Source organism: Globicephala melas, chromosome 1 (genome assembly GCF_963455315.2).
Source record: "Globicephala melas chromosome 1, mGloMel1.2, whole genome shotgun sequence".
Classification (NCBI taxonomy): domain Eukaryota; kingdom Metazoa; phylum Chordata; class Mammalia; order Artiodactyla; family Delphinidae; genus Globicephala; species Globicephala melas.
In genome coordinates, this window is record NC_083314.1 from 154,032,156 (window position 1) to 154,050,581 (window position 18,426).

The 18,426-nt window shown below is 45.5% G+C and overlaps 2 protein-coding genes across 4 annotated transcripts in view; one reads left to right on the plus strand and one right to left on the minus strand.

The window, feature by feature from the left end:
* The window catches only part of HIVEP3 (HIVEP zinc finger 3), a 503,275-nt gene that overhangs the window by 126,866 nt on the left and 357,983 nt on the right, over positions 1–18,426 (plus strand). The window lies entirely within an intron of this gene.
* On the minus strand, positions 8,477–9,449 carry LOC115859001 (transmembrane protein 59-like). Its single transcript, XM_060288359.1, is given in 2 exon segments — positions 8,477–8,741; positions 8,743–9,449. Coding segments are annotated over 2 exon segments (972 nt in total).

Below are 18,426 nucleotides of genomic sequence, written 5' to 3' on the forward strand. Positions count from 1 at the left end.
ACTGTTTGTCCCCAACATCCTGCCCAGGACTTCTCACTGTCTCCATCCCCACACCCTGACATGGTAGAGAAATGTGGGTTCCTCACTCTGCCAGGCCTTCTTGCTCTAGAATTCACTGCAGATGTGCCCCTGGAAGCCCATGAGAGGAGGTGGAGGCCCCCAGCTGTCCTTCAATCTCAGAATACGGGAGGTTGGGTGTAGGATTTATTCCCTGAGTCAGTTCCAGCAGAAGAGTTGAAGCAAGGGGTCCCTTCAGCCTCAGGAGAAAGGGCTGCTGCCCCTCAGATCTCTGCTGAGGACCAGAGTTGGCAGTAGCTCTTTGGGGGGGGGGTGCCAGTGGAGGGGGAGGCCTGAGGAAGAGGATGATGTCATGCCTGAACTCTGCAGTTCACGCCTGTAGATGTTCCAGCCACGCAAAGCTGTAACTGAGCCCCCAGTAAAGACTCCCAGTGCAAAGTACACTCTAAAAAGTGTGTGTGTGTAAAGAGAAAAATAATCTTGATTCCAGAGCTACTAATAATTTCTGCTTCTCACTCGTTCTTGGGTGTGATCTGAGTTATTTTCCTGGTTGTGTGTCTGATGATGCTCTTCCTGTCTCTAAGACTCCACACCTCGGCTGGCCCGGATTCTCTCTCCTCTCTGGCTCTCCCTTGACCCTTCTCTGCAAACAAGCTGCTCCACGTTGCTTTTCTTTCTGGACAGACCTTCCCTTCTCCTCACGTATCTGTCACACTCACCTGAAAATGCCCTCTGCTTGAGAAGGAGAGCTTAGATGTGTCTTGGTAATGAAGATTTAAATCAGTGGAGTGAACGGTAGACCTTATGGAGGTGATGGAAACAGTCCATCTCTGCACTGTCCAATGTAGTCCCCGCTAGTCACGTGAGGCTCTTGAGTACTTGAAGTGTAGCTAATGCAACTGAGTAGACTTTTGATTCTATTTCATTATAATTAAACTTGAAGAGCCACATGTGGCTAGTGGCTGCCATTTTAGTGCAGATCTAGGGAATAAAGCACCTGGAAGAATCCAGTCAGGTTCAGGGATGCTGGGTGATGATTTGGGGTTATTTATCCTTAATCTGGGTACTTGGTTCTAAGAGTCAAGTTTTGTCAGGTTGCACGCTCAGGTCCTCAAAATGCCTCTTGCTCTTGCCTGCCTACCCAGGTGAGGTAGAAACTTAATATTGTGTGTGGTAATAGAGCCTGTGGTTAATTTATCACCCTCCCCCACCCTTCTCCACTCCAGCCCAGGCCACCCGGTGACTGGGTCCACATGGGTTGAGGTGCAGGAAATCACATACTCAGGGTACCAAGTCTTCCAGTCCAGCATCTGCTACTTCCTGGCTGGGGTACATATTTCACCTCCAGGGATGGATCGAGAATTCACAGGGCTTGAAGCTTAAGTAATTTGGGGACCCTCCTTAAGAGAAAGAACATAAAATTACAAATACAAAATTAGATATGATAGTGAAAATTTCCTTGAAATGAGAAAAGAAATCACATCCAACATAAGTTTTAAAAACCTGATATGTATCTTTACAAAGTCCAGAAAAAGAGTATTTTTATTAGTCATTTGTCTATCAAACCTCTATAATACTTTTTTTTTCTTAACATATTTTGGCTGGAAACTCTTTGATCACCTCTTCATGTGATAATGAGTTCATAATTTTTCTAAAGGGAGGCTGAAATGATCATTTAATTTTCTTCTAGCATGGTTGATAAAATTGTTTTTTATTACTGACAGTCACAAAACGTGACTTCATACACAGACATCCACTTTTTGTTGTACGGCTACGGGTTTGGGTCCTACAGTGCATAAAATTTGATAAAATTTGTTTTGCATAGTTCCCATGAAAAAGGGGAAAAGTGTTTCGCATGTTTCTAGCTGTGTTTGCTGTGTTATCAAATATATTTCTGACAGGAGAAAACTTCCCTTTTGGAGTAAGCATCATTGAGTGAGAATTAATTTCTCTTCCTACAATTCCACCTGTCTGATGACTGGAAGAAGTGTCCACCGACTAGCTTCTGGCTCTGTATATTTCAATTTTCATTTTCCCTCCACTTTGCACGTATCTCAGGTACCAGATGGTGCACCTTTGAGTCTCCGCGACAGTGAGTGGGCCCGGTAGGCGGTAGGCAGATTCCTGGAAGCCGTGGGGACAGCTACAGAGGCAGCTAGCAATAACCTGCCCCTGCATTAAAGTGTCTGTGAACCACAGTCCTCAATCCCGCTACACCCAAACTAAATTTATCCCCAAATCCAGCTCCCCTCAGCTGGATCGCCCAATGCCTGAAGCTGCCTTAACGCCACTTGACATGAAGGGAAATGCAACAGGAGGAGGAGACATCAGAGTGGAAAGAGTGCTCCTAACGAATTGCAGCTAAAATACCTTAATTTTGTAAATTTCAAAAACCAGTTATACGATTCTGCAAACACATTGCTAGGTCCTTGAAAGAGGTCCATGCAAGAGACGCCCGAAGCTTTCTTCCTTTGCCTCCCAGTAAATCTGCAACTGTTCATCGCGCTGAGTCGCAGAGTTTTCACCTTTAAAATGGGAAGAATGAGACCCAGCTCATAGAATCATCATGAGTCTTCAAAAGTTGTATTTGAGGGCTTCCCTGGTGGCGCAGTGGTTGAGAGTCCGCCTGCCGATGCAGGGGACACGGGTTCGTGCCCCCGTCCGGGAAGATCCCACATGCCGTGGAGCGGCTGGACCCGTGAGCCGTGGCCGCTGAGCCTGCGCGTCCGGAGCCTGTGCTCCGCAACGGGAGAGGTCACAACAGTGAGAGGCCCGCGTACCGAAAAAAAAAAAAAAATTAAAAAAAATAAAAAGTTGTATTTGAAAACCATTAACATTGTGCCTGGGGAAGAGATGCTCAGTGTGGAAGAATGAATGAGTGAATAAATGGATGAATGAATGGATGAGTGAATAAACGGATGAATGAATGGATGAGTGAATGAATTAATTAAAACGGAAAGGACAGGAGTAATGTTTGCTAGCCATCTGCTTCAAGTCCAGTGGCCTTCTTTGAATTCACAGTATCCCCCAGATTGCTGAGCAGTTCTAGGGGAGCCTTCACTTCAACCAGAAATGGGGGTAGAGAGCCAGAAGCTGAAACCAAGCTCACGTGAGTGGGAACACTCAGGTATTTTTTTTTTTTTGCGGTACGCGGGCCTCTCACTGTTGTGGTCTCTCCCGTTGCGGAGCACAGGCTCCGGACATGCAGGCCCAGCGGCCATGGCCCACGGGCCCAGCCACTCCACGGCATGTGGGATCTTCCCGGCCCGGGGCACGAACCCGCGTCCCCTTCATTGACAGGCGGACTCTCAGCCAGTGCGCCACCAGGGAAGCTCTCAAGGTATTTTTTGAGTGGGCAGAATTTGGTAATTTTTCTTCAGCCAAGTCTTGCTGCTCATGACTGTGCCGTGCACTGTGATTCAGGGGCACTGTGCCTGAATTATCACGTTAAGGCTGGAGACGATTCTTAAGCAGCGTGAGACTGGACTGTGGTTCTCAGCTGGTTCAGAGCCTCCTTTGTACAAGGGCAGTTCAGCCGAGAGTGTGGGGACCTAATGCCTTTGGAATTCAATAGCTGTGACCAGGACACTCCTCAACAAAGTTCCACAGCCACACAGATACCCTGGGATCTGAAGATTGGTTGCTGGGTCAAGAGCTGTGGTGATAATATTGAGAGACCCTGGAAATTTGAAAGGCGTGTCCTGAGGCCCTGATCCCCACCTGGGCCTGCCCTAGGTGGCTGCTGCCCTCTGTCAAGCCTGGCAGACATCTGGGGGACCCTGGGTGTGGTGAGGAGACACCATGAGACTCCGGCAGAGGCTAGGTTTGTCTTGACTCTGGTTCCTCTTTTACAGGTGAGGAGACTGGTCTGGATGACCTCTAAAATTTCTTCCACTGCTAACCGTTTAGGATTAAAAAAATTTGAGCGTGTTGGAATTGACCCACCTCCAGGTGGTAGCCTTCTGAGGTTGGGGAGATGGGTAGTGTCAGCAGAAACGCAAATTTTCAATGCCTTGGCGTCCTGGTTCCAATTCCCCATCCTCCTGCATCAGCACGACTTGCCTGTCATCCTGTGGTGGTCAGCAGCAGCCATGGAGAATTGTACATCGATGGCCTGCAGTGATGCCCGTGTATCCTTCTAAGTGGCAAAGGTTGCATGTGTTTGTGCTCAGCTGAGCAAGAGAAGCAGGCCTCTAAACGGTCCGGTGTAATGCTGTTCACAGGAGAACCGTATCTGTGTCTATATACGTAGAAAAATACCGGAAGGAATTAATCCAAAATGTTAACAGTGCTTCTCTCTACGTGGTAAAATAATAGGTCACTTAATTTTTTAAAAAATTTAAAATTGAAATAACCTAGATGGGAAAAGAACTTGAAAAACAATAGATACATGTATATGTATAACTGAATCACTTTGCTGTACACCTGAAACTAACACAATATTGCTAATCAACTATACTCCAGTGTAAAATAAAAATTAAAAAAAAATTTTAATTAAAAAAATCCCCCAATTTTTTATCTTAAGTAGGTACTGTTGCAATTTTGGAGTTGGAGGATGAATGGAAGGTGTTCATGGGGGAGTTTGGGAGGCCCTGCCGCCCTGGGACCCCGGGGACAGTCTCTCTCCCACCTTAGCTGGCATGAGGATCATGCAGGGAACTTGTTAAAACTGCAGGTTCCTGGGTCCCTCTTCCAGAGATTATGACTCTGTGGGTCTGGGTTGGGGCCTGGAGTCTGCCACTTACACAAACATCCCAGAGACCACCCTTTGAGGAACATTGGTCTGTGGACTCTTGCTTTATTTGGAGCTGGGCTAACAAAAGTGTCGGGAGAGATCTAGCTAGAAGCAGGCAGGTGAGCTGAACGTCAGCAGATCAAGCTGAGACTCCAATAAAATTATGTCTCCAGATGGAGGTGGCTCTGGGACAGAGGTCAGGACAGGCCTGCCAAGCTCTCAGAGGAGCAGGCTGTGCCAGCAGCATCTTGCTGTCAAATTCTCTGCCCCTTCAGACCTCCTCTGAGGCTGGGAGGGCAGGCTGCATCCTGTGGGGCAAGAGGTTCTCTTTCAATCCTGGCCAAAACGAAAAGTTCTGGTTCTGCTACTTGCCAGTTGTGTGATTGTAGGTGCGTTACAGTTCTCAGCTGAGTTTTGTGTAATGTAAATGATACTACCAACCTCATAGGCATTTCATGGGAGAAGGAAGTGGTCCATAGCAGGAGGTCATGAACGTTGGTTGTCTATCCTTTCTTATTCTTTGGCTGCTTGGGAGAAGGGAGCATGAGAGACCTCTTAGCCAAGGGGAAGGACACAGCCCTGCCTACAGCGCTGCAGTCAGATTGTCTGCCTAGGTCATTTTCACAACAGCTCCTTCTCTGCAGGGCACAATATTCCTGGAGGATTTTTACTGGCAGGATGACTAAGTAGCTGGCCCAGCCTGACCCAGCAACTCCCTTCTGGCCCCATCCTAGCCAGTCTGTCTCTGAGAGTCCTCAGAGCTCCTAGGTAGTCTGAACACTGTCCCCACCATTGTCTGTGTGGCTAGGGGACCCCTTGGATGGTCTCCCTCAGACCATCTCCATTACGACTTTGCTTTAAACTCCATGTTCTCTAAGCAGCCAGCTGGCTCTCTTCTCCTAGACAGTCCTTTATTTTAATCTGAAACTTCCAGCAAGTCAGTTCAGCTCTGCTCCTCTTTGGTATTTTTTAAAAATTTGCCTTTATTTATTTAACCCTGCTTACAACACAACAGACCAGAGCTGCAATATAGTGAATCTTATCCAATGACAAGCATTTAGCAAGACACTTTCCAAATAGAAAGTTATGTTCTTTGATTCCTGCCCCTATTTCAGTCATTCAGCAGATATTTCTTGAGAACACACTGTAGCAACAAGAATAATCACGTATTGGGTGCTCTTTATGTGCCCAGGGTGGATAGTCTTTGACTTCCTGGGGATACAGACAGGCAGGTGGTTATTTACAGCCTGGTGAGTGGTGCGAGAGGGAAGGAACGGGCTGCCTTGGAGCAAGTAAAGATGGACACTCTTTCCCACCTTCCACCCGCACTCCTCCTGAACCTAGCTATTGTGTAATACAGCTAATTGCATAATGATCTCTTTTCCAAGTGAAATCTGCTTCTCCTGCAACGCCTAGTTTAGCCATCCTCTTCCATGCCTACCTAAAGCACAGAAGACCCGTGAGGCCCCCGTCCAGAGCTGTGGCTTTGAAACCCCCAGCCCACGCAGGGCCTGGGATTGGCCTGGCTGCATGGCAGTATCTGCATAGGTGTAGACTGCCATCTTCCTTTTCAATTTAAGCAGAAAAACAGAAGTGCCAGGGAATCATGCAGACAGTCCTGTGGTTCCTTTTCCCCCTGTAAGGCAGCAGGCAGCTGTTTATCGGAGAGAAACAGGTTTGCCCAGTGGAACGTTTATTTGGTTTCTTTGATCCTGGGAACACACCTGCCACTTTGCCACTTCCTGCGAATCAAGCAGTTTCTTAGAAAAGGGACACATTCCTTAAAATATATTATGCGGTTTGGGGGTGAGATATGGTTTCTTGGATTTTTATGATTTAATGTGTCTGCAAAAACATTAAAGCCACAGATAAAAATACATTGACTGCCCCTTATGAGAAACTGGTCTTTCCTTAGAATTAGGGGGCTGGTCATTTTCGTTTTTACGCTGGGTTTTGTTGTTTTTAAGTTTTCATTTGCTCCTCTTCCTGTTTCTCAGCACTCCTCATGCTGTGGACACACCATGTGTGGGCAGTCATTGATACAGTACACTGCAGTTATCAACCAAAATAATTTGGACTGAACTTTTATAAGAAAAAGGCAAATAGTGAAATTAATTTTCTTAGATCTTATTTGTGAACATGCCACTTTCAGAGCATGCCTTGGGGATGCTCTGAAAGTGGTATATTAAAAAAATAAGATATAAGTTATAAAAAAGATATAATATACATTATAAAAAATAAGATGTAATGTAAATTATAAAAATATATAATATAAATATATGAAAAAATGTTTAAAATATATATTACATCTACTAGTATACAGATCTTTCTTGACTCACAATGGGCTTTCATCCTGATAAACCCATCATAAAGTGAAAATACTGTAAGCTGAAAATATATTTAATACACCTAACCTACTGAACATCATAGCTTAGCCTAGCCTACCTTAAATGTGCTCAGAACCCTCACATTAGTCTACAGTTGGGCAAAATCATCTAATATATAGTCTACTTTATACTAAAGTGTTGAATATCTCATGTAATTGATTGAATACTGTACCGAAAGTGAAAAATAGAATAGTTGTCTGGGTACAGAATGGTTGTCAGTGTATCGCTTTTTTACCCTTGTGATCGCATGGCTGAGTGGGAGCTGTGGCTGCTGCCACTACCCAGCATCAGGAGAGGAAAGGACAGCATATCGCTAGCTCCGGGAAAAGATCAAAATTCAAAGTTTGACGTATGGTTCCTACTGAAGGCATGTTGCTTTTGCACCATTGTAAAGTCAAAAAATCATAAGTCGAACCATTGTAAGTCAGGGACTGTGTGTATATATTTAATTTTATTATTTTTTTGTGTGTGAGAATCATTTTCGCTTTAATTTGCTTCCTGATCATCATATAGCAATAAATAGACATAGAACATTTTCTAATTATTTTCTGGGTTGGGTAGGGGTGAAAGGGAAGATCTGGAAAATCAGGAGTATATTAACTCAAATTTCAGTACATAATTATTCAAATAAAATTTTAATGATTTCAGTTCAATACAACTGAAAATGCAGTGTGTTAAAGGACACTTTCTACTAAATTTCAAATTACAGGTTGTGGGTCATTTCTAAGCAAGAGCATCATATCCTACTGAGTATTCAACTTATTAACTAAGGTGATTGACATGGTAGGAGGTGGGGAAGAACAATGATCAGCTCATAGAATTTGGCTAAGAAAGGAAACAAACAAAAACAATGCAAATAGTAATTAAAATAGCTACAAGGCTTCCCTGGTGGCACACTGGTTGAGAGTCTGCCTGCCGATGCAGGGGACGCGGGTTCGTGCCCCTGTCCGGGAAGATCCCACATGCCGCAGAGCGGCTGGGCCCGTGAGCCGTGGCCGCTGAGCCTGCGCGTCAGGAGCCTGTTCTCCACAACGGGAGAGGCCACAACAGTGAGGGGCCCGCGTACCGCAAAAAAAAAAAAAAAAAAAAAAAAAGCTACAGATATTAGTAAAATAAAAATACAATCCCAAATGTCCATCTCTTACATTACTAGAAAAAAATTACAGGTACAGTTACAGCAAATACAGTCTTCACAGATTTGGGTAACTTTATTTGCGTTTAATAGTGATTTTAATAGTGATTTTTAAGCCCTATAGCCAATGAAATTTTAAAAAGCACTATGAGGAATGGACATTTAGATGTGTATACACTTTTCTTTAAAAAAAAACAACAAAGCTTAAATTTCTGAATGAGCAAGATTCCCTTTTGCAGGTAGAGGCCCTGCTTCTTCATGATCTTCACCTTCAGATCTAACAACCACAAGAGAAGAAGCTGGATATCTGTTTAGCTTTCGTTCACTCACAAATTCCAAGTCAACATAGATACTCAGCTTCTCAGAGGGAACATACTGCTCCACAGCAGTAGCAACAGTTGCACAACAAATCCAGAGCAATACCGTCATGGAGAGGACAAGAGTCATCGTTAAAATCCACCCGGAGTCAGGAGAGACATGTTAAAACGCCATCACTTTCCCCATCTTCAGGATAGTTCCTGTGTGCTTGTGAACTTCTCATTTGCAGATAGGACATTTTGCTTAGCGATGGTTCTTTCAAATTTGTAGGTTCCTGCTCCAACTGTGGTGCATACTGGATTTCTGGCTTAGACTGGAATATAACTATTTTTCCGTCAGCAGCTTGAAGATAAAAAGTCCACGAAGAGGTTAAGGAGCTCTGTGAACGGTCCATCATATCACTCCAGAATGACCTTACCAGAGTTAGAGGGAACACTAGATGCAGTTTTGGCATCAGGGACATGAGTTGTTCTTGTCTCAATTCAGCAAATGGCGGCTGATTCTGGCACCCAGGGTGGCAAACATATTGCTCATCAGATCGGGAATATGCTTCTGTACACGCAGATTCACATTCCAATTTGGTCCGATTTAAATCAATTCCATCATCCACAAATTGACACATTGAAAACAGCCTGCAACCTCTCTGACATGTGTACAACTCCTCTTCCTTGGAGTAGGTGTGCGAGGGGTAGGTCAACTGGCAGGCCCGGTGACAAGACGCCGTATCACCCAAAACCGAGTCAAACGCTTCAGCCAAAGTGGTCCCTGAGCCTCCAGTCAGGGCCATGGTCAGCAGCAGCAGCAGCAGCGACAGCCCCAGTTGGACCCTGACCCAGAGGCTCCCGTTTGGGGCCGCCATTTTGTTTGTCTCTGTCAGAGCAGGTCAGCTTGTTGCTCTATATATTTTATTTATATATATATATATATACGCACATATACACACACACATACATATATATATACTGGGCTGTGTCTAATTCTTGTGCCTATATCTGAACTACTCTACAATCAGACCTAATTGTTATGGCAAATAGCTAAGAGATAGCCCTGAACGTATCTATGAAAAAAGTACAAGTAGATTTATATTCAGTGTACTACACTTACTAAGACAGGAAAGAGGACCATGAACATTGTGGAACATTTTTCAAATGAGTATTTAGAACTGATTGCACGTATATTTACCAGAAAATGTGAGTAATCAGCATACCCTGTTTCCAGAACTTTCTATGCTAAGGTTTCCTTATAGGAAGAGACAGTCGAGCATTAGATAAGAATGTGAAATTGGAGAGTCAGATTGGCCCCGGTTCATATCGTGACCACAATCATGACACCTTGACCCAGATACTTGGCCTCTGTCATCGAATTCCTCGTCCTTAAAATGGGTGTTGTGCTGGTATCTGCCTCTCACTGTTCCTGTGAAGATTAAGATAGTGCAGGAAGGGTCCTCAGCACAGTGCCTGACCCATATGAGATGTGCCACCAGTGCTTGCTCTCGTGATCATGGCTGCCGCCGTCTTCTCCGTCATCATCATTGTCATCGCCATCTTAACGATTGCCCTCTACCTGTCAGGGCCTTTACTGCAGCCAGCTCCTTTCTCCAAAGGGACTTGGGTTTGAGGGACTTGCATTGTGTGATGTTGTGATTCAGTGTTTCTAGGAAGTTAGGCTAGGATAACAGGCAAGTTTCTGAGTCTTATGTAGAACTTCTAGAAATAGTTAATTGACCTTTTATGTCTTAGATAGCTTATCAGTGAACGTAGATAAATGCTGCCGTGTTAGCACTTGAGAGTGTGACATCTTCTGCTGTCACAAGCTTCCAATGCCTAATGGTATTGATACCTGATCCGAGATTAGGGAGATTTTGGCTCCTCGGCTTTCCTGTTCGCTTTCGGATCTGAAAGCAGCACCTTGAGAACAAGGAGGCCACGCAGAGGTCAGACTCCTGTCATGCTTCCCTTTTCAGATGACTGCCTCATGCCTGGAGACCTTGAAAGCTGATCTTGAAATCCAGGGCTGGGTCTGTTCGGTGGTTTTTTTAAAGAATTAAAATAGAATCTTTCAAGGGCAGAAGTCTCCTCTCTTCTTCCTTCTCCTCACCCAGGCAAACCCTGCTCTTCCTGAAGGTGACACCAAGGTAGCTTATCTACAGGGCTTGCGGATGTTCATAGAGTTAATGCTGCATTTAAGGGGGCACGGAAGTACCTTTGTTGTCATGCCAACAGCGTTCCCTTCCTGGTGAGCAGCACCGCTGAGATGGATGACAAAGGTTCAAATCCCTGCTCTGCCAATTATTAATTGGATGACTCTAGACAGGTTAATTTCATGCAACTTCTTTGGGTCTCACTTTCATTACCTGTAAAATGGGGGTAAGAAATAAGACTGCCTTATAGGACTGTGGTGAGATTTAGTGGTTAGTATAGGTAAAGCACTTGGAACTCTACCAGGCACATAATCAGGGCTATGTGAGAGTTTGCTATTGTAGTTAATTTTACCTTTTACCTTTACCAAGTAACTACTCGGGCTGTGACCTTCCCTAATTTTTCTAAAAGCTGAATAAAAGGCCCAGATGTTCTTCAAATACAAGTCAGAAAAGGAAACAAAAGTAGAGGTTTCACATGGAGGTGAAGGATTTTACATCCTTGGTCTGAAGGATGTAAAACCTGTCAGATGTACTTTTCCAAGTGGGGGAAACCAGAGTTGTTGGACAGGGAGCAGTGGGCTGGGGAGACCGAGAGGGGGCTGTTTGCTGGGAACCAAGGGAGGTTTGCCTGAGAGGCTGTCATCTGGAGACTGGAGTGTTCCTGCTTAATTTAAGGTATGCTGTGAAGGGCTCCAGAATATGTTAAAATGGAATTCGTTTTAATATACTTCAGTTGAGAAACCCATGGTATTTTCAGGAAGAGAGGAAGAGAAGTTTGTAGGAAGCAAGAAGCCCCAAGGTTACAGACACGATGGAGGCTTGGGGACTGTGTTCTGTGTGATCCACGGGGAGAAACAAGCCTTGCAGGGCTCGAGGATCTTACTTGAGACCTGCCCTGTCGATGGGAAGGGATGCCTAGGCTTCCTGTGGTGAATGCTGCACCTGTTTAGTTAGGAGAGGCAGCTCTTCATGGAGGGGTAACTGGTGAAGGGGAGGAATCCCTTAGAAAACTTCAGGCACATGGAACAGAGCATGCAAGCAAACTGCAATCCCACATTGATCCCAGAGTGCTTTTTCTCCCACTGGGCGGCCCATCCCATGAGGACTTGAGAACACACAGAGGCTGGGCCTTTTTCATCTCTGGCTTTCCAGGAATGGCTCAAGAAATAGTTAGGGGTCTGTGTTATGGATGAATGACAAATTTCGGATGACCTAGGAAGTAAAACTTTGAAATGGGACTGGCACTGATACAGGAACGACTGGACTGGACCTTGGAAGCTCACATCACTTGTGTTCTCTCACAATCTGCCCCCTTGTTACTTGAAGCAGGGTGAATATGAGGTGTTCCCACTGTCACCTGGCCTTGTTGATGGAATAAAAAAGGTAAGACAGGAAGGAAGGAAGGGAGGTAGAGAGGAAGGAAGGAAGGAAGGAAGGAAGGAAGGAAGGAAGGAAGGGAGTCTTTTGTGCTTACATTCAGCTTAGACCAGTTCTGCATTCACCTCTGCTTGTTGAATTTGGATCCTGTGATGTGTGTGTGTGTTATGGGTGTGTGTGCGTGATGGGTGTGTGTGTGTGTGTTTATTGTGTGTGTGTTGTTTTCCTTTCCCACCCTCTCCCCATCAATCAATTTAAATCTTATCACTTGCAAAGGTGGTTGTAAACTAAAACAAAGTGACCAAATATCACAGTTCAGATTCATGTTAATAGAGTGATTATTCAGAGATAATCTCACCCCTTTTTCTTCTGAAATGGTGTCTTTCAGAGCCTTAGCTGTTTGGTTCCATTGAAACACAGCAGGACCTTGATACACTTTTGGAGAGAATGAAGATGAACCCCTGCAGAATAGAATGTCCTTAAAATTGGTAGCTGGGGCCCTGGTTTTCATGTGTTGTAGGGTAAAGTTTCGCAAATTGCTTACTCCGTGGGGGGTAGAGACCTAAATCCTCCACAGTGCTAACTAATTGGTGATGCTTAATTCATATTTGTGGATTGCTAGATGTGCGTTTAATTAAAAGACACACCTAGTTGCATGATTCCACAGAAACTTGCCAGGGTTCCCTGGTGTATTTTACAAATGAAATTAGGCTTTGTGGGAGTTGTAGAATTATAGATGTATGTATATTTCTTTTAATCTCAAATGCAAGAATAATATTTCTGAATCCGGTTTCACTTCCTGTCCTTAGTTTATGCTTTCATCTTTTCTCTATGCTATTTATTTGTCAGTATACTCCAGGATTTGTTTAGAATTCAGATCATTTTGTTGACTCTGTAGTCAGAAAATTCATTGATTTGATTCCCAATTTCTACATAACGAACAACATTAAAAAGATACAAAGACTCTCTTCTATTTTCTCATCTTTTATCTTAGCCTTATTAATATCTATGTAACAATATTATTTAATATGGGTCCCCTTTAACACGAGCTGTTGGCTATATAACCCATATACGTTTGTGTATTTGGGAGGTGGGTGTGTGATATTGTTGAGGGTGGGGAAAATGGTTCTGAGCCTCAGAAACTTGAAATATACCTGGGATAAAGCATGGAATTCAGTAGAATGGACTCTGCAAATCAAATGCTAGAATTCATTCACAGATATGGTTTTTGCATCTTCAAATGGCCTTGGGTTGAAAGGAAATAGAATTCAGTTAAAATTGCTTGAGTCAGGGTGTGAATGGCTATGAGGAAATATGGTGTCTTTGTCCAAGGCCAAATTCAGAAATATCACAGCTTCAAAAGCCTGTCCTGCTTCAGGAGCAACCTGGGGGTGACTTGCTCTGTCGGCCACATGAACACCACCAGGAAGGAATTCCCTCTGTACAGATTGTGAGGGGTCGGTTCCCCCGAGGCGTTAACCCCACTCTCTTCTAGGCAGGGGCTTGGGTGTTTAGCATATCTTGAGGAAGAGAGAATTCTGCCCGGAGACCTACAGTAAGGCGTTCTCCTGGGCGAATTATAGTATTATTAACCAAAAAATAAGAAAGAAAAGGAGTGTTTTAGGAGCCTACGGTGTGTGCACATGACTCGTTAGGACCACAGTGACCTCTCAGTGCCTATGACCTTCCCACTCTGCAGACAAGGAGAGCGGAGCTCAGGGTGTTGAGTGCTTTGCGGGGACAGAGTAGAGCCTCTGCCTGGGCTGCAGAGCCTCAGACCTATGGAGTTTTTCTTGTGGTGTTTCTGGGGTCCACAGCACCGTGCATTCCCATAATGATGCTCATTTCATCAAAATTAGTTAAGAAGCAGGAAAGAAGTAACATATGTTAGAAGCACATGTGATCTAGGTTGGTGCTTAGCTATCCAGAAAATCTGGTTGGCTGGACTAGGATAGTTTTCCAAGTGCTGAATTTTGGCTTGACATTCAGGGGTGGTCAGATAACATTTGAAGAGAGAATGTTGGGAGATAACATTTTAAAGAGAAAAGAGCCATGGTGGGGGATTTAGAAGAGCTGGGTTTGGTAATAATGATGATGGTGATGGTAGCACTAACATTTGCTGAGCATTTTTGCTCAACAAATTTGTTGTCCAATGTTTATGGAACAGTGCCAGGCACTGTTCTAAGAACTTCACAAGTATTAATTCATTTAATTCTCACAAAAATCCTCTGAAGTAGATCCTATTAGTATCCCTATTTTACAGGTAAGGAAATGGAGGCGCAGAGAGGTTAAGTAACTTGCTCAGAGTTTTACGGCTACCAAGCCACAGAGTGGGGACTTGAACTCAGACCCTGAGTCTGACTTCAGACTCCATCACCCAGGTCACCTCTCTAGGGCCCAGCACTGTGACCCTTGAAATATTGCTTAATCTGGGATGTCATAGACTCATAAAATTTCAACAATATTTTGGAGAACTGTATAAGGTTGCCGTTTAAAATTTTTGATAACTGTCATTTATTTGTACAGTCATTTCATGAAAGAAAGGACAATATTAACAATCTCTCAACAAAGTGGGCACAAATCTCAGATTAAAGGACAATCCTTCCCGTTATTGGAACATACACTGACTTGTTCATCTGGCAAATGTGCCTGGAGTACCCACTGTGGGTGAGGGAGGGGGTCTGAAAAGCAGACCTAGCTCCCACCCATGTGGAACTCTCATGGGTGGGAGCTAGGGAGGGGAGATAGTCATTTTAAAAGTAAACGAAAAATTACATAATCACAGATTTGTTAAGTGCTGGAAGGACGTGAGCACAGCTCAGGGATGGAGAATAAAATGTAGGGTGTGCCCTGCTAAGGAAGGCCTCTTCCACGAGAGGAGACAAATGCTGGGCAGAGGGAACAGCACGTGTGAAGTCTCAGTGCAGGGAAGCGCCTGGGGGCAGGAGGAAGGAGAGGAGGCTGCATGGCTGCTCAGGACCCAGGAGGAGGCTGCAGAGAGCAGTTCGGGTCTGGTGTGCCCTCAGAAGTCAGGGGAAGAGCTTTGATTTTGCTGGGGGTGGGGGGTGGGCAGTGGAAACCATTGCAAGATTTGCAGGTGCATGACGCGGTTTGATTTACATTTCACGGGATAACTCGGTATGCTCCTGGGGAGAGCAGACGAGAAGGGACCAGGAGGAAAGCTGGGAGCGTGGTCAGGAGGCTCTTGCAGCTGTCCAGGCTAAAGAGGCTGGGGCTGTGATAAGGGTAGACGGGGACGTGGAGGGGGAAGCAGCAGCAGGAATCAATGCTTGTCCCATTCAGGGTGGGAACAGGATATAGCCATCTCATGGGAGACGATTCAGGAGGGACCATCTACAAAGGCAGGGCTGTGGAGGAACGACAGTGGTGGTGCTGGGCTGATAGCATGGAGCTGTTACTGTGGAGGCCTGAGGGGCAAGGAGAGGGGAGATGTTACTGGAACCCTGAAGGAGAGGGCTGCCTTGAAGGGAGCAGTGACCTTCAGTGGAAGGTCAAGCCAGGCCAGTGTTCTGAATTTCTCCCTCGCAGGCAGAGAGCCGAGGAATGAATCCACTGACCTCTTTCCCCTCCCTCCCCGCTCCTGTGATCTTCTGTGGGGCTGCCCCATTGGCTGCTAACCAGACCACAGAGGTTGCCCATTGATGTGGTCCTTCCAGGTCAGCCCGTGGGCAGAGAGCGGAGTAGGGAGGGCGGAGGGTAGATCTGGTGGGAAACAGGACGTAGCCAGCACCAAGACGATTCCCAGACCTGTGTCTGAGCAGCGAGGTGGAGGGAGGCCCTCCTCCTCTGTGGCGGAGAGACTGGGAGAGGGAAAGGAAGCTGGGGAGGAGAGTCAAGGTGTCCTGTTCCTGTGGACTGAATCCCTTGAGGGCTCTGAGTTTTCCTCTATAAAAGCAGCCGTTGGACTGAATGACCTGGGAAGTCCTTCCAACTGTCTTCCTAGAGGACCCTATGGGGGGCTCACTGAGCGTTTCTCATAGGGAGTCTCTACGAGTCACCCAGAATCCAGCCCTCCTCGCCCCCTGCGCGGTCACCCAGATAAAACCCACGGAGGGCGGCGATGGAGAGTCTGGGCCTGGCTTTCTGCCGGAGCAGAAGAGCATTTGGCGGTGGCCCTGCTGGGGAAGCCTCATCTGTGCTGTGCGTGGCCGGCCTGCTGCTAGTAACTGCATCTTTGTGGCCCTCCCGAGGAAGAGAAGGACTTTCATCTTTACAGATCGTATGCTAGTCGGCCAAGCCTAACTCGGGTAGAATTCTCTGAGTGAGAGGAAATCAGTGGGCCACCTTCAGCCTTTATTTTGCTTTCCAGACGAACAGCCCAAGGGAAGTCCCAGCAAGTAAATGTGGGCCCTCTTCCCTCACTTGGCTCCACTTTATTTTAATTTTATTTTCAAATTTTTATTGAAATATAGTTGATTTACAATGTTCTGTTAGTTTCAGGTATACAGCAAAGTGCTTCAGTTATACATATATATAAATATATATATTCTTTTTTTACATTCTCTTCCCTTATAGGTTATTACAAGATATTGAATATTATTTCCCTGTGCTATACAGTAGGTCCTTGTTGGTTATCTGTTTTATATATAGTAGTGTGTATATTTTAAGCCCAAACTCCTAATTTATCCTTCTTCCCCCCCCTCCTTTGGTAACTGTAAGTTTGTTTTCTATGTCTGTGAGTCTGTTTCTGTTTTGTAAATAAATTCATTTGTGTCCTTTTTTAGATTCCACATATAAGTGATATCATATATTTGTCTTTGTCTGACTTACTTCACTTAGTGTGATAATCTCTAGGTCCATCCATGTTGCTGCAAATGGCATTATTTTATTCTTTTTTATGGCTGTGTAGTATTCCATGGTATATGTATCTATATACACCACATCTTTTGTCCATTCCTCTGTCGATGGACACCTAGGTTGCTTCCATGTCTTGGCTATCGTGAATGGTGCTACAGTGAACATTGGGGGTGCATGTATCTTTTCAAATTGTGGTTTTCTCTGGATATATTTGGCTCCCCTTTAAAAAACTCAGTGAATAAGATGAAAACTGCAGGTAGGCAATTCTGCGATCTGCTCGTTTCAGTGATAAGGGAATTTTAAGGCACCTTTACTGCATTTCTGGTCACTTTCTAAGGCAAGAAAGAATGGTTTCAGTGAAGCTGGGAGAGTCTGCTGTTCAGGTGGCTGTTACAAGCTCAGGAGGTGGCCATCTCATGGAAGCAGCTGCTTTTGGAGCAGAATTGGGGCAGGAGTAGGAGAAGGGAAGGGGGGATGGGAAAGGGGTTCCTGATCCCAGCACGAGGACAGGGTGAGGCCTCAGGGCCAGCAGCTCTGAGAAGCTTCTTCGCATTCTGAGGGCTCCTCGTTCCCCTTGAACCTGCAGTTTGATCTCTTTCATCCCTGAGCTTCCTGACTCCTCAAGCTTTAAAGCTCTGAGATTCCCTGCCTTCGAGGAATTACAACCCACACCCCCCTGTCCTCTTCTCCTCCTTCTTCCTTACTGAAGGTGATGAGAATTCTGGAAGGATTTTAAGGGGAGTTTATTATCTCTCAGAAAACAAAATAAAGCCTATGTGAAAAATATAAGTCAGTGAACATATTGAAAACCTACATTTATCAAAATTCAGTTTGGTGTCTTGGGAAGTTATCTTGTATAAAAGAATGAACGCCTCTGAAATAATGAGAATAGGCATGTGGGCTTCCCTGGTGGCGCAGTGGTTGAGAGTCTGCCTGCCAATGCAGGGGACGTGGGTTCGTGACCCGGTCCGGGAAGATCCCTCATGCCGCAGAGCAGCTGGGCCCGTGAGCCATGGCCGCTGAGCCTGCGTGTCTGGAGCCTGTGCTCCGCAACGGGAGAGGCCACAACAGTGAGAGGCCCGCGTACCGCAAAAAAAAAAAAAAGAATAGGCATGTGGTTGTTAACATATAGGATTTTGTAGTTCGGATGCTGTTTATGTAACATGACATTAAATGAGCCATTTCCTGGCCTAGCTGGGCACAGTGGTTGCTGGGATCCCCTGTGTTCTGAAGACACATGCTAGATTGTGGGCAGGCCTGGCTGAAGGGTGGCCCACACTGGTTCCCGTCGGGCAGAGGGAAGTACTGGAGTCCCCACTGTGAGCTTTGCCTAGCCCCTCTCAAGGGGGAGAAAGGGGGGATACCCCCTCCATAAGCCTTCCACCAATGAGGGGCTCCATGGCCTGATGCTGCCACAGCAGTGGAGCAGGGTGGAAGCTCCTGGGTGAGCTGGGTTCACGTCCCCTGGGTCTGATGGTCCTTCCAAGTCCTGACTCTCCTA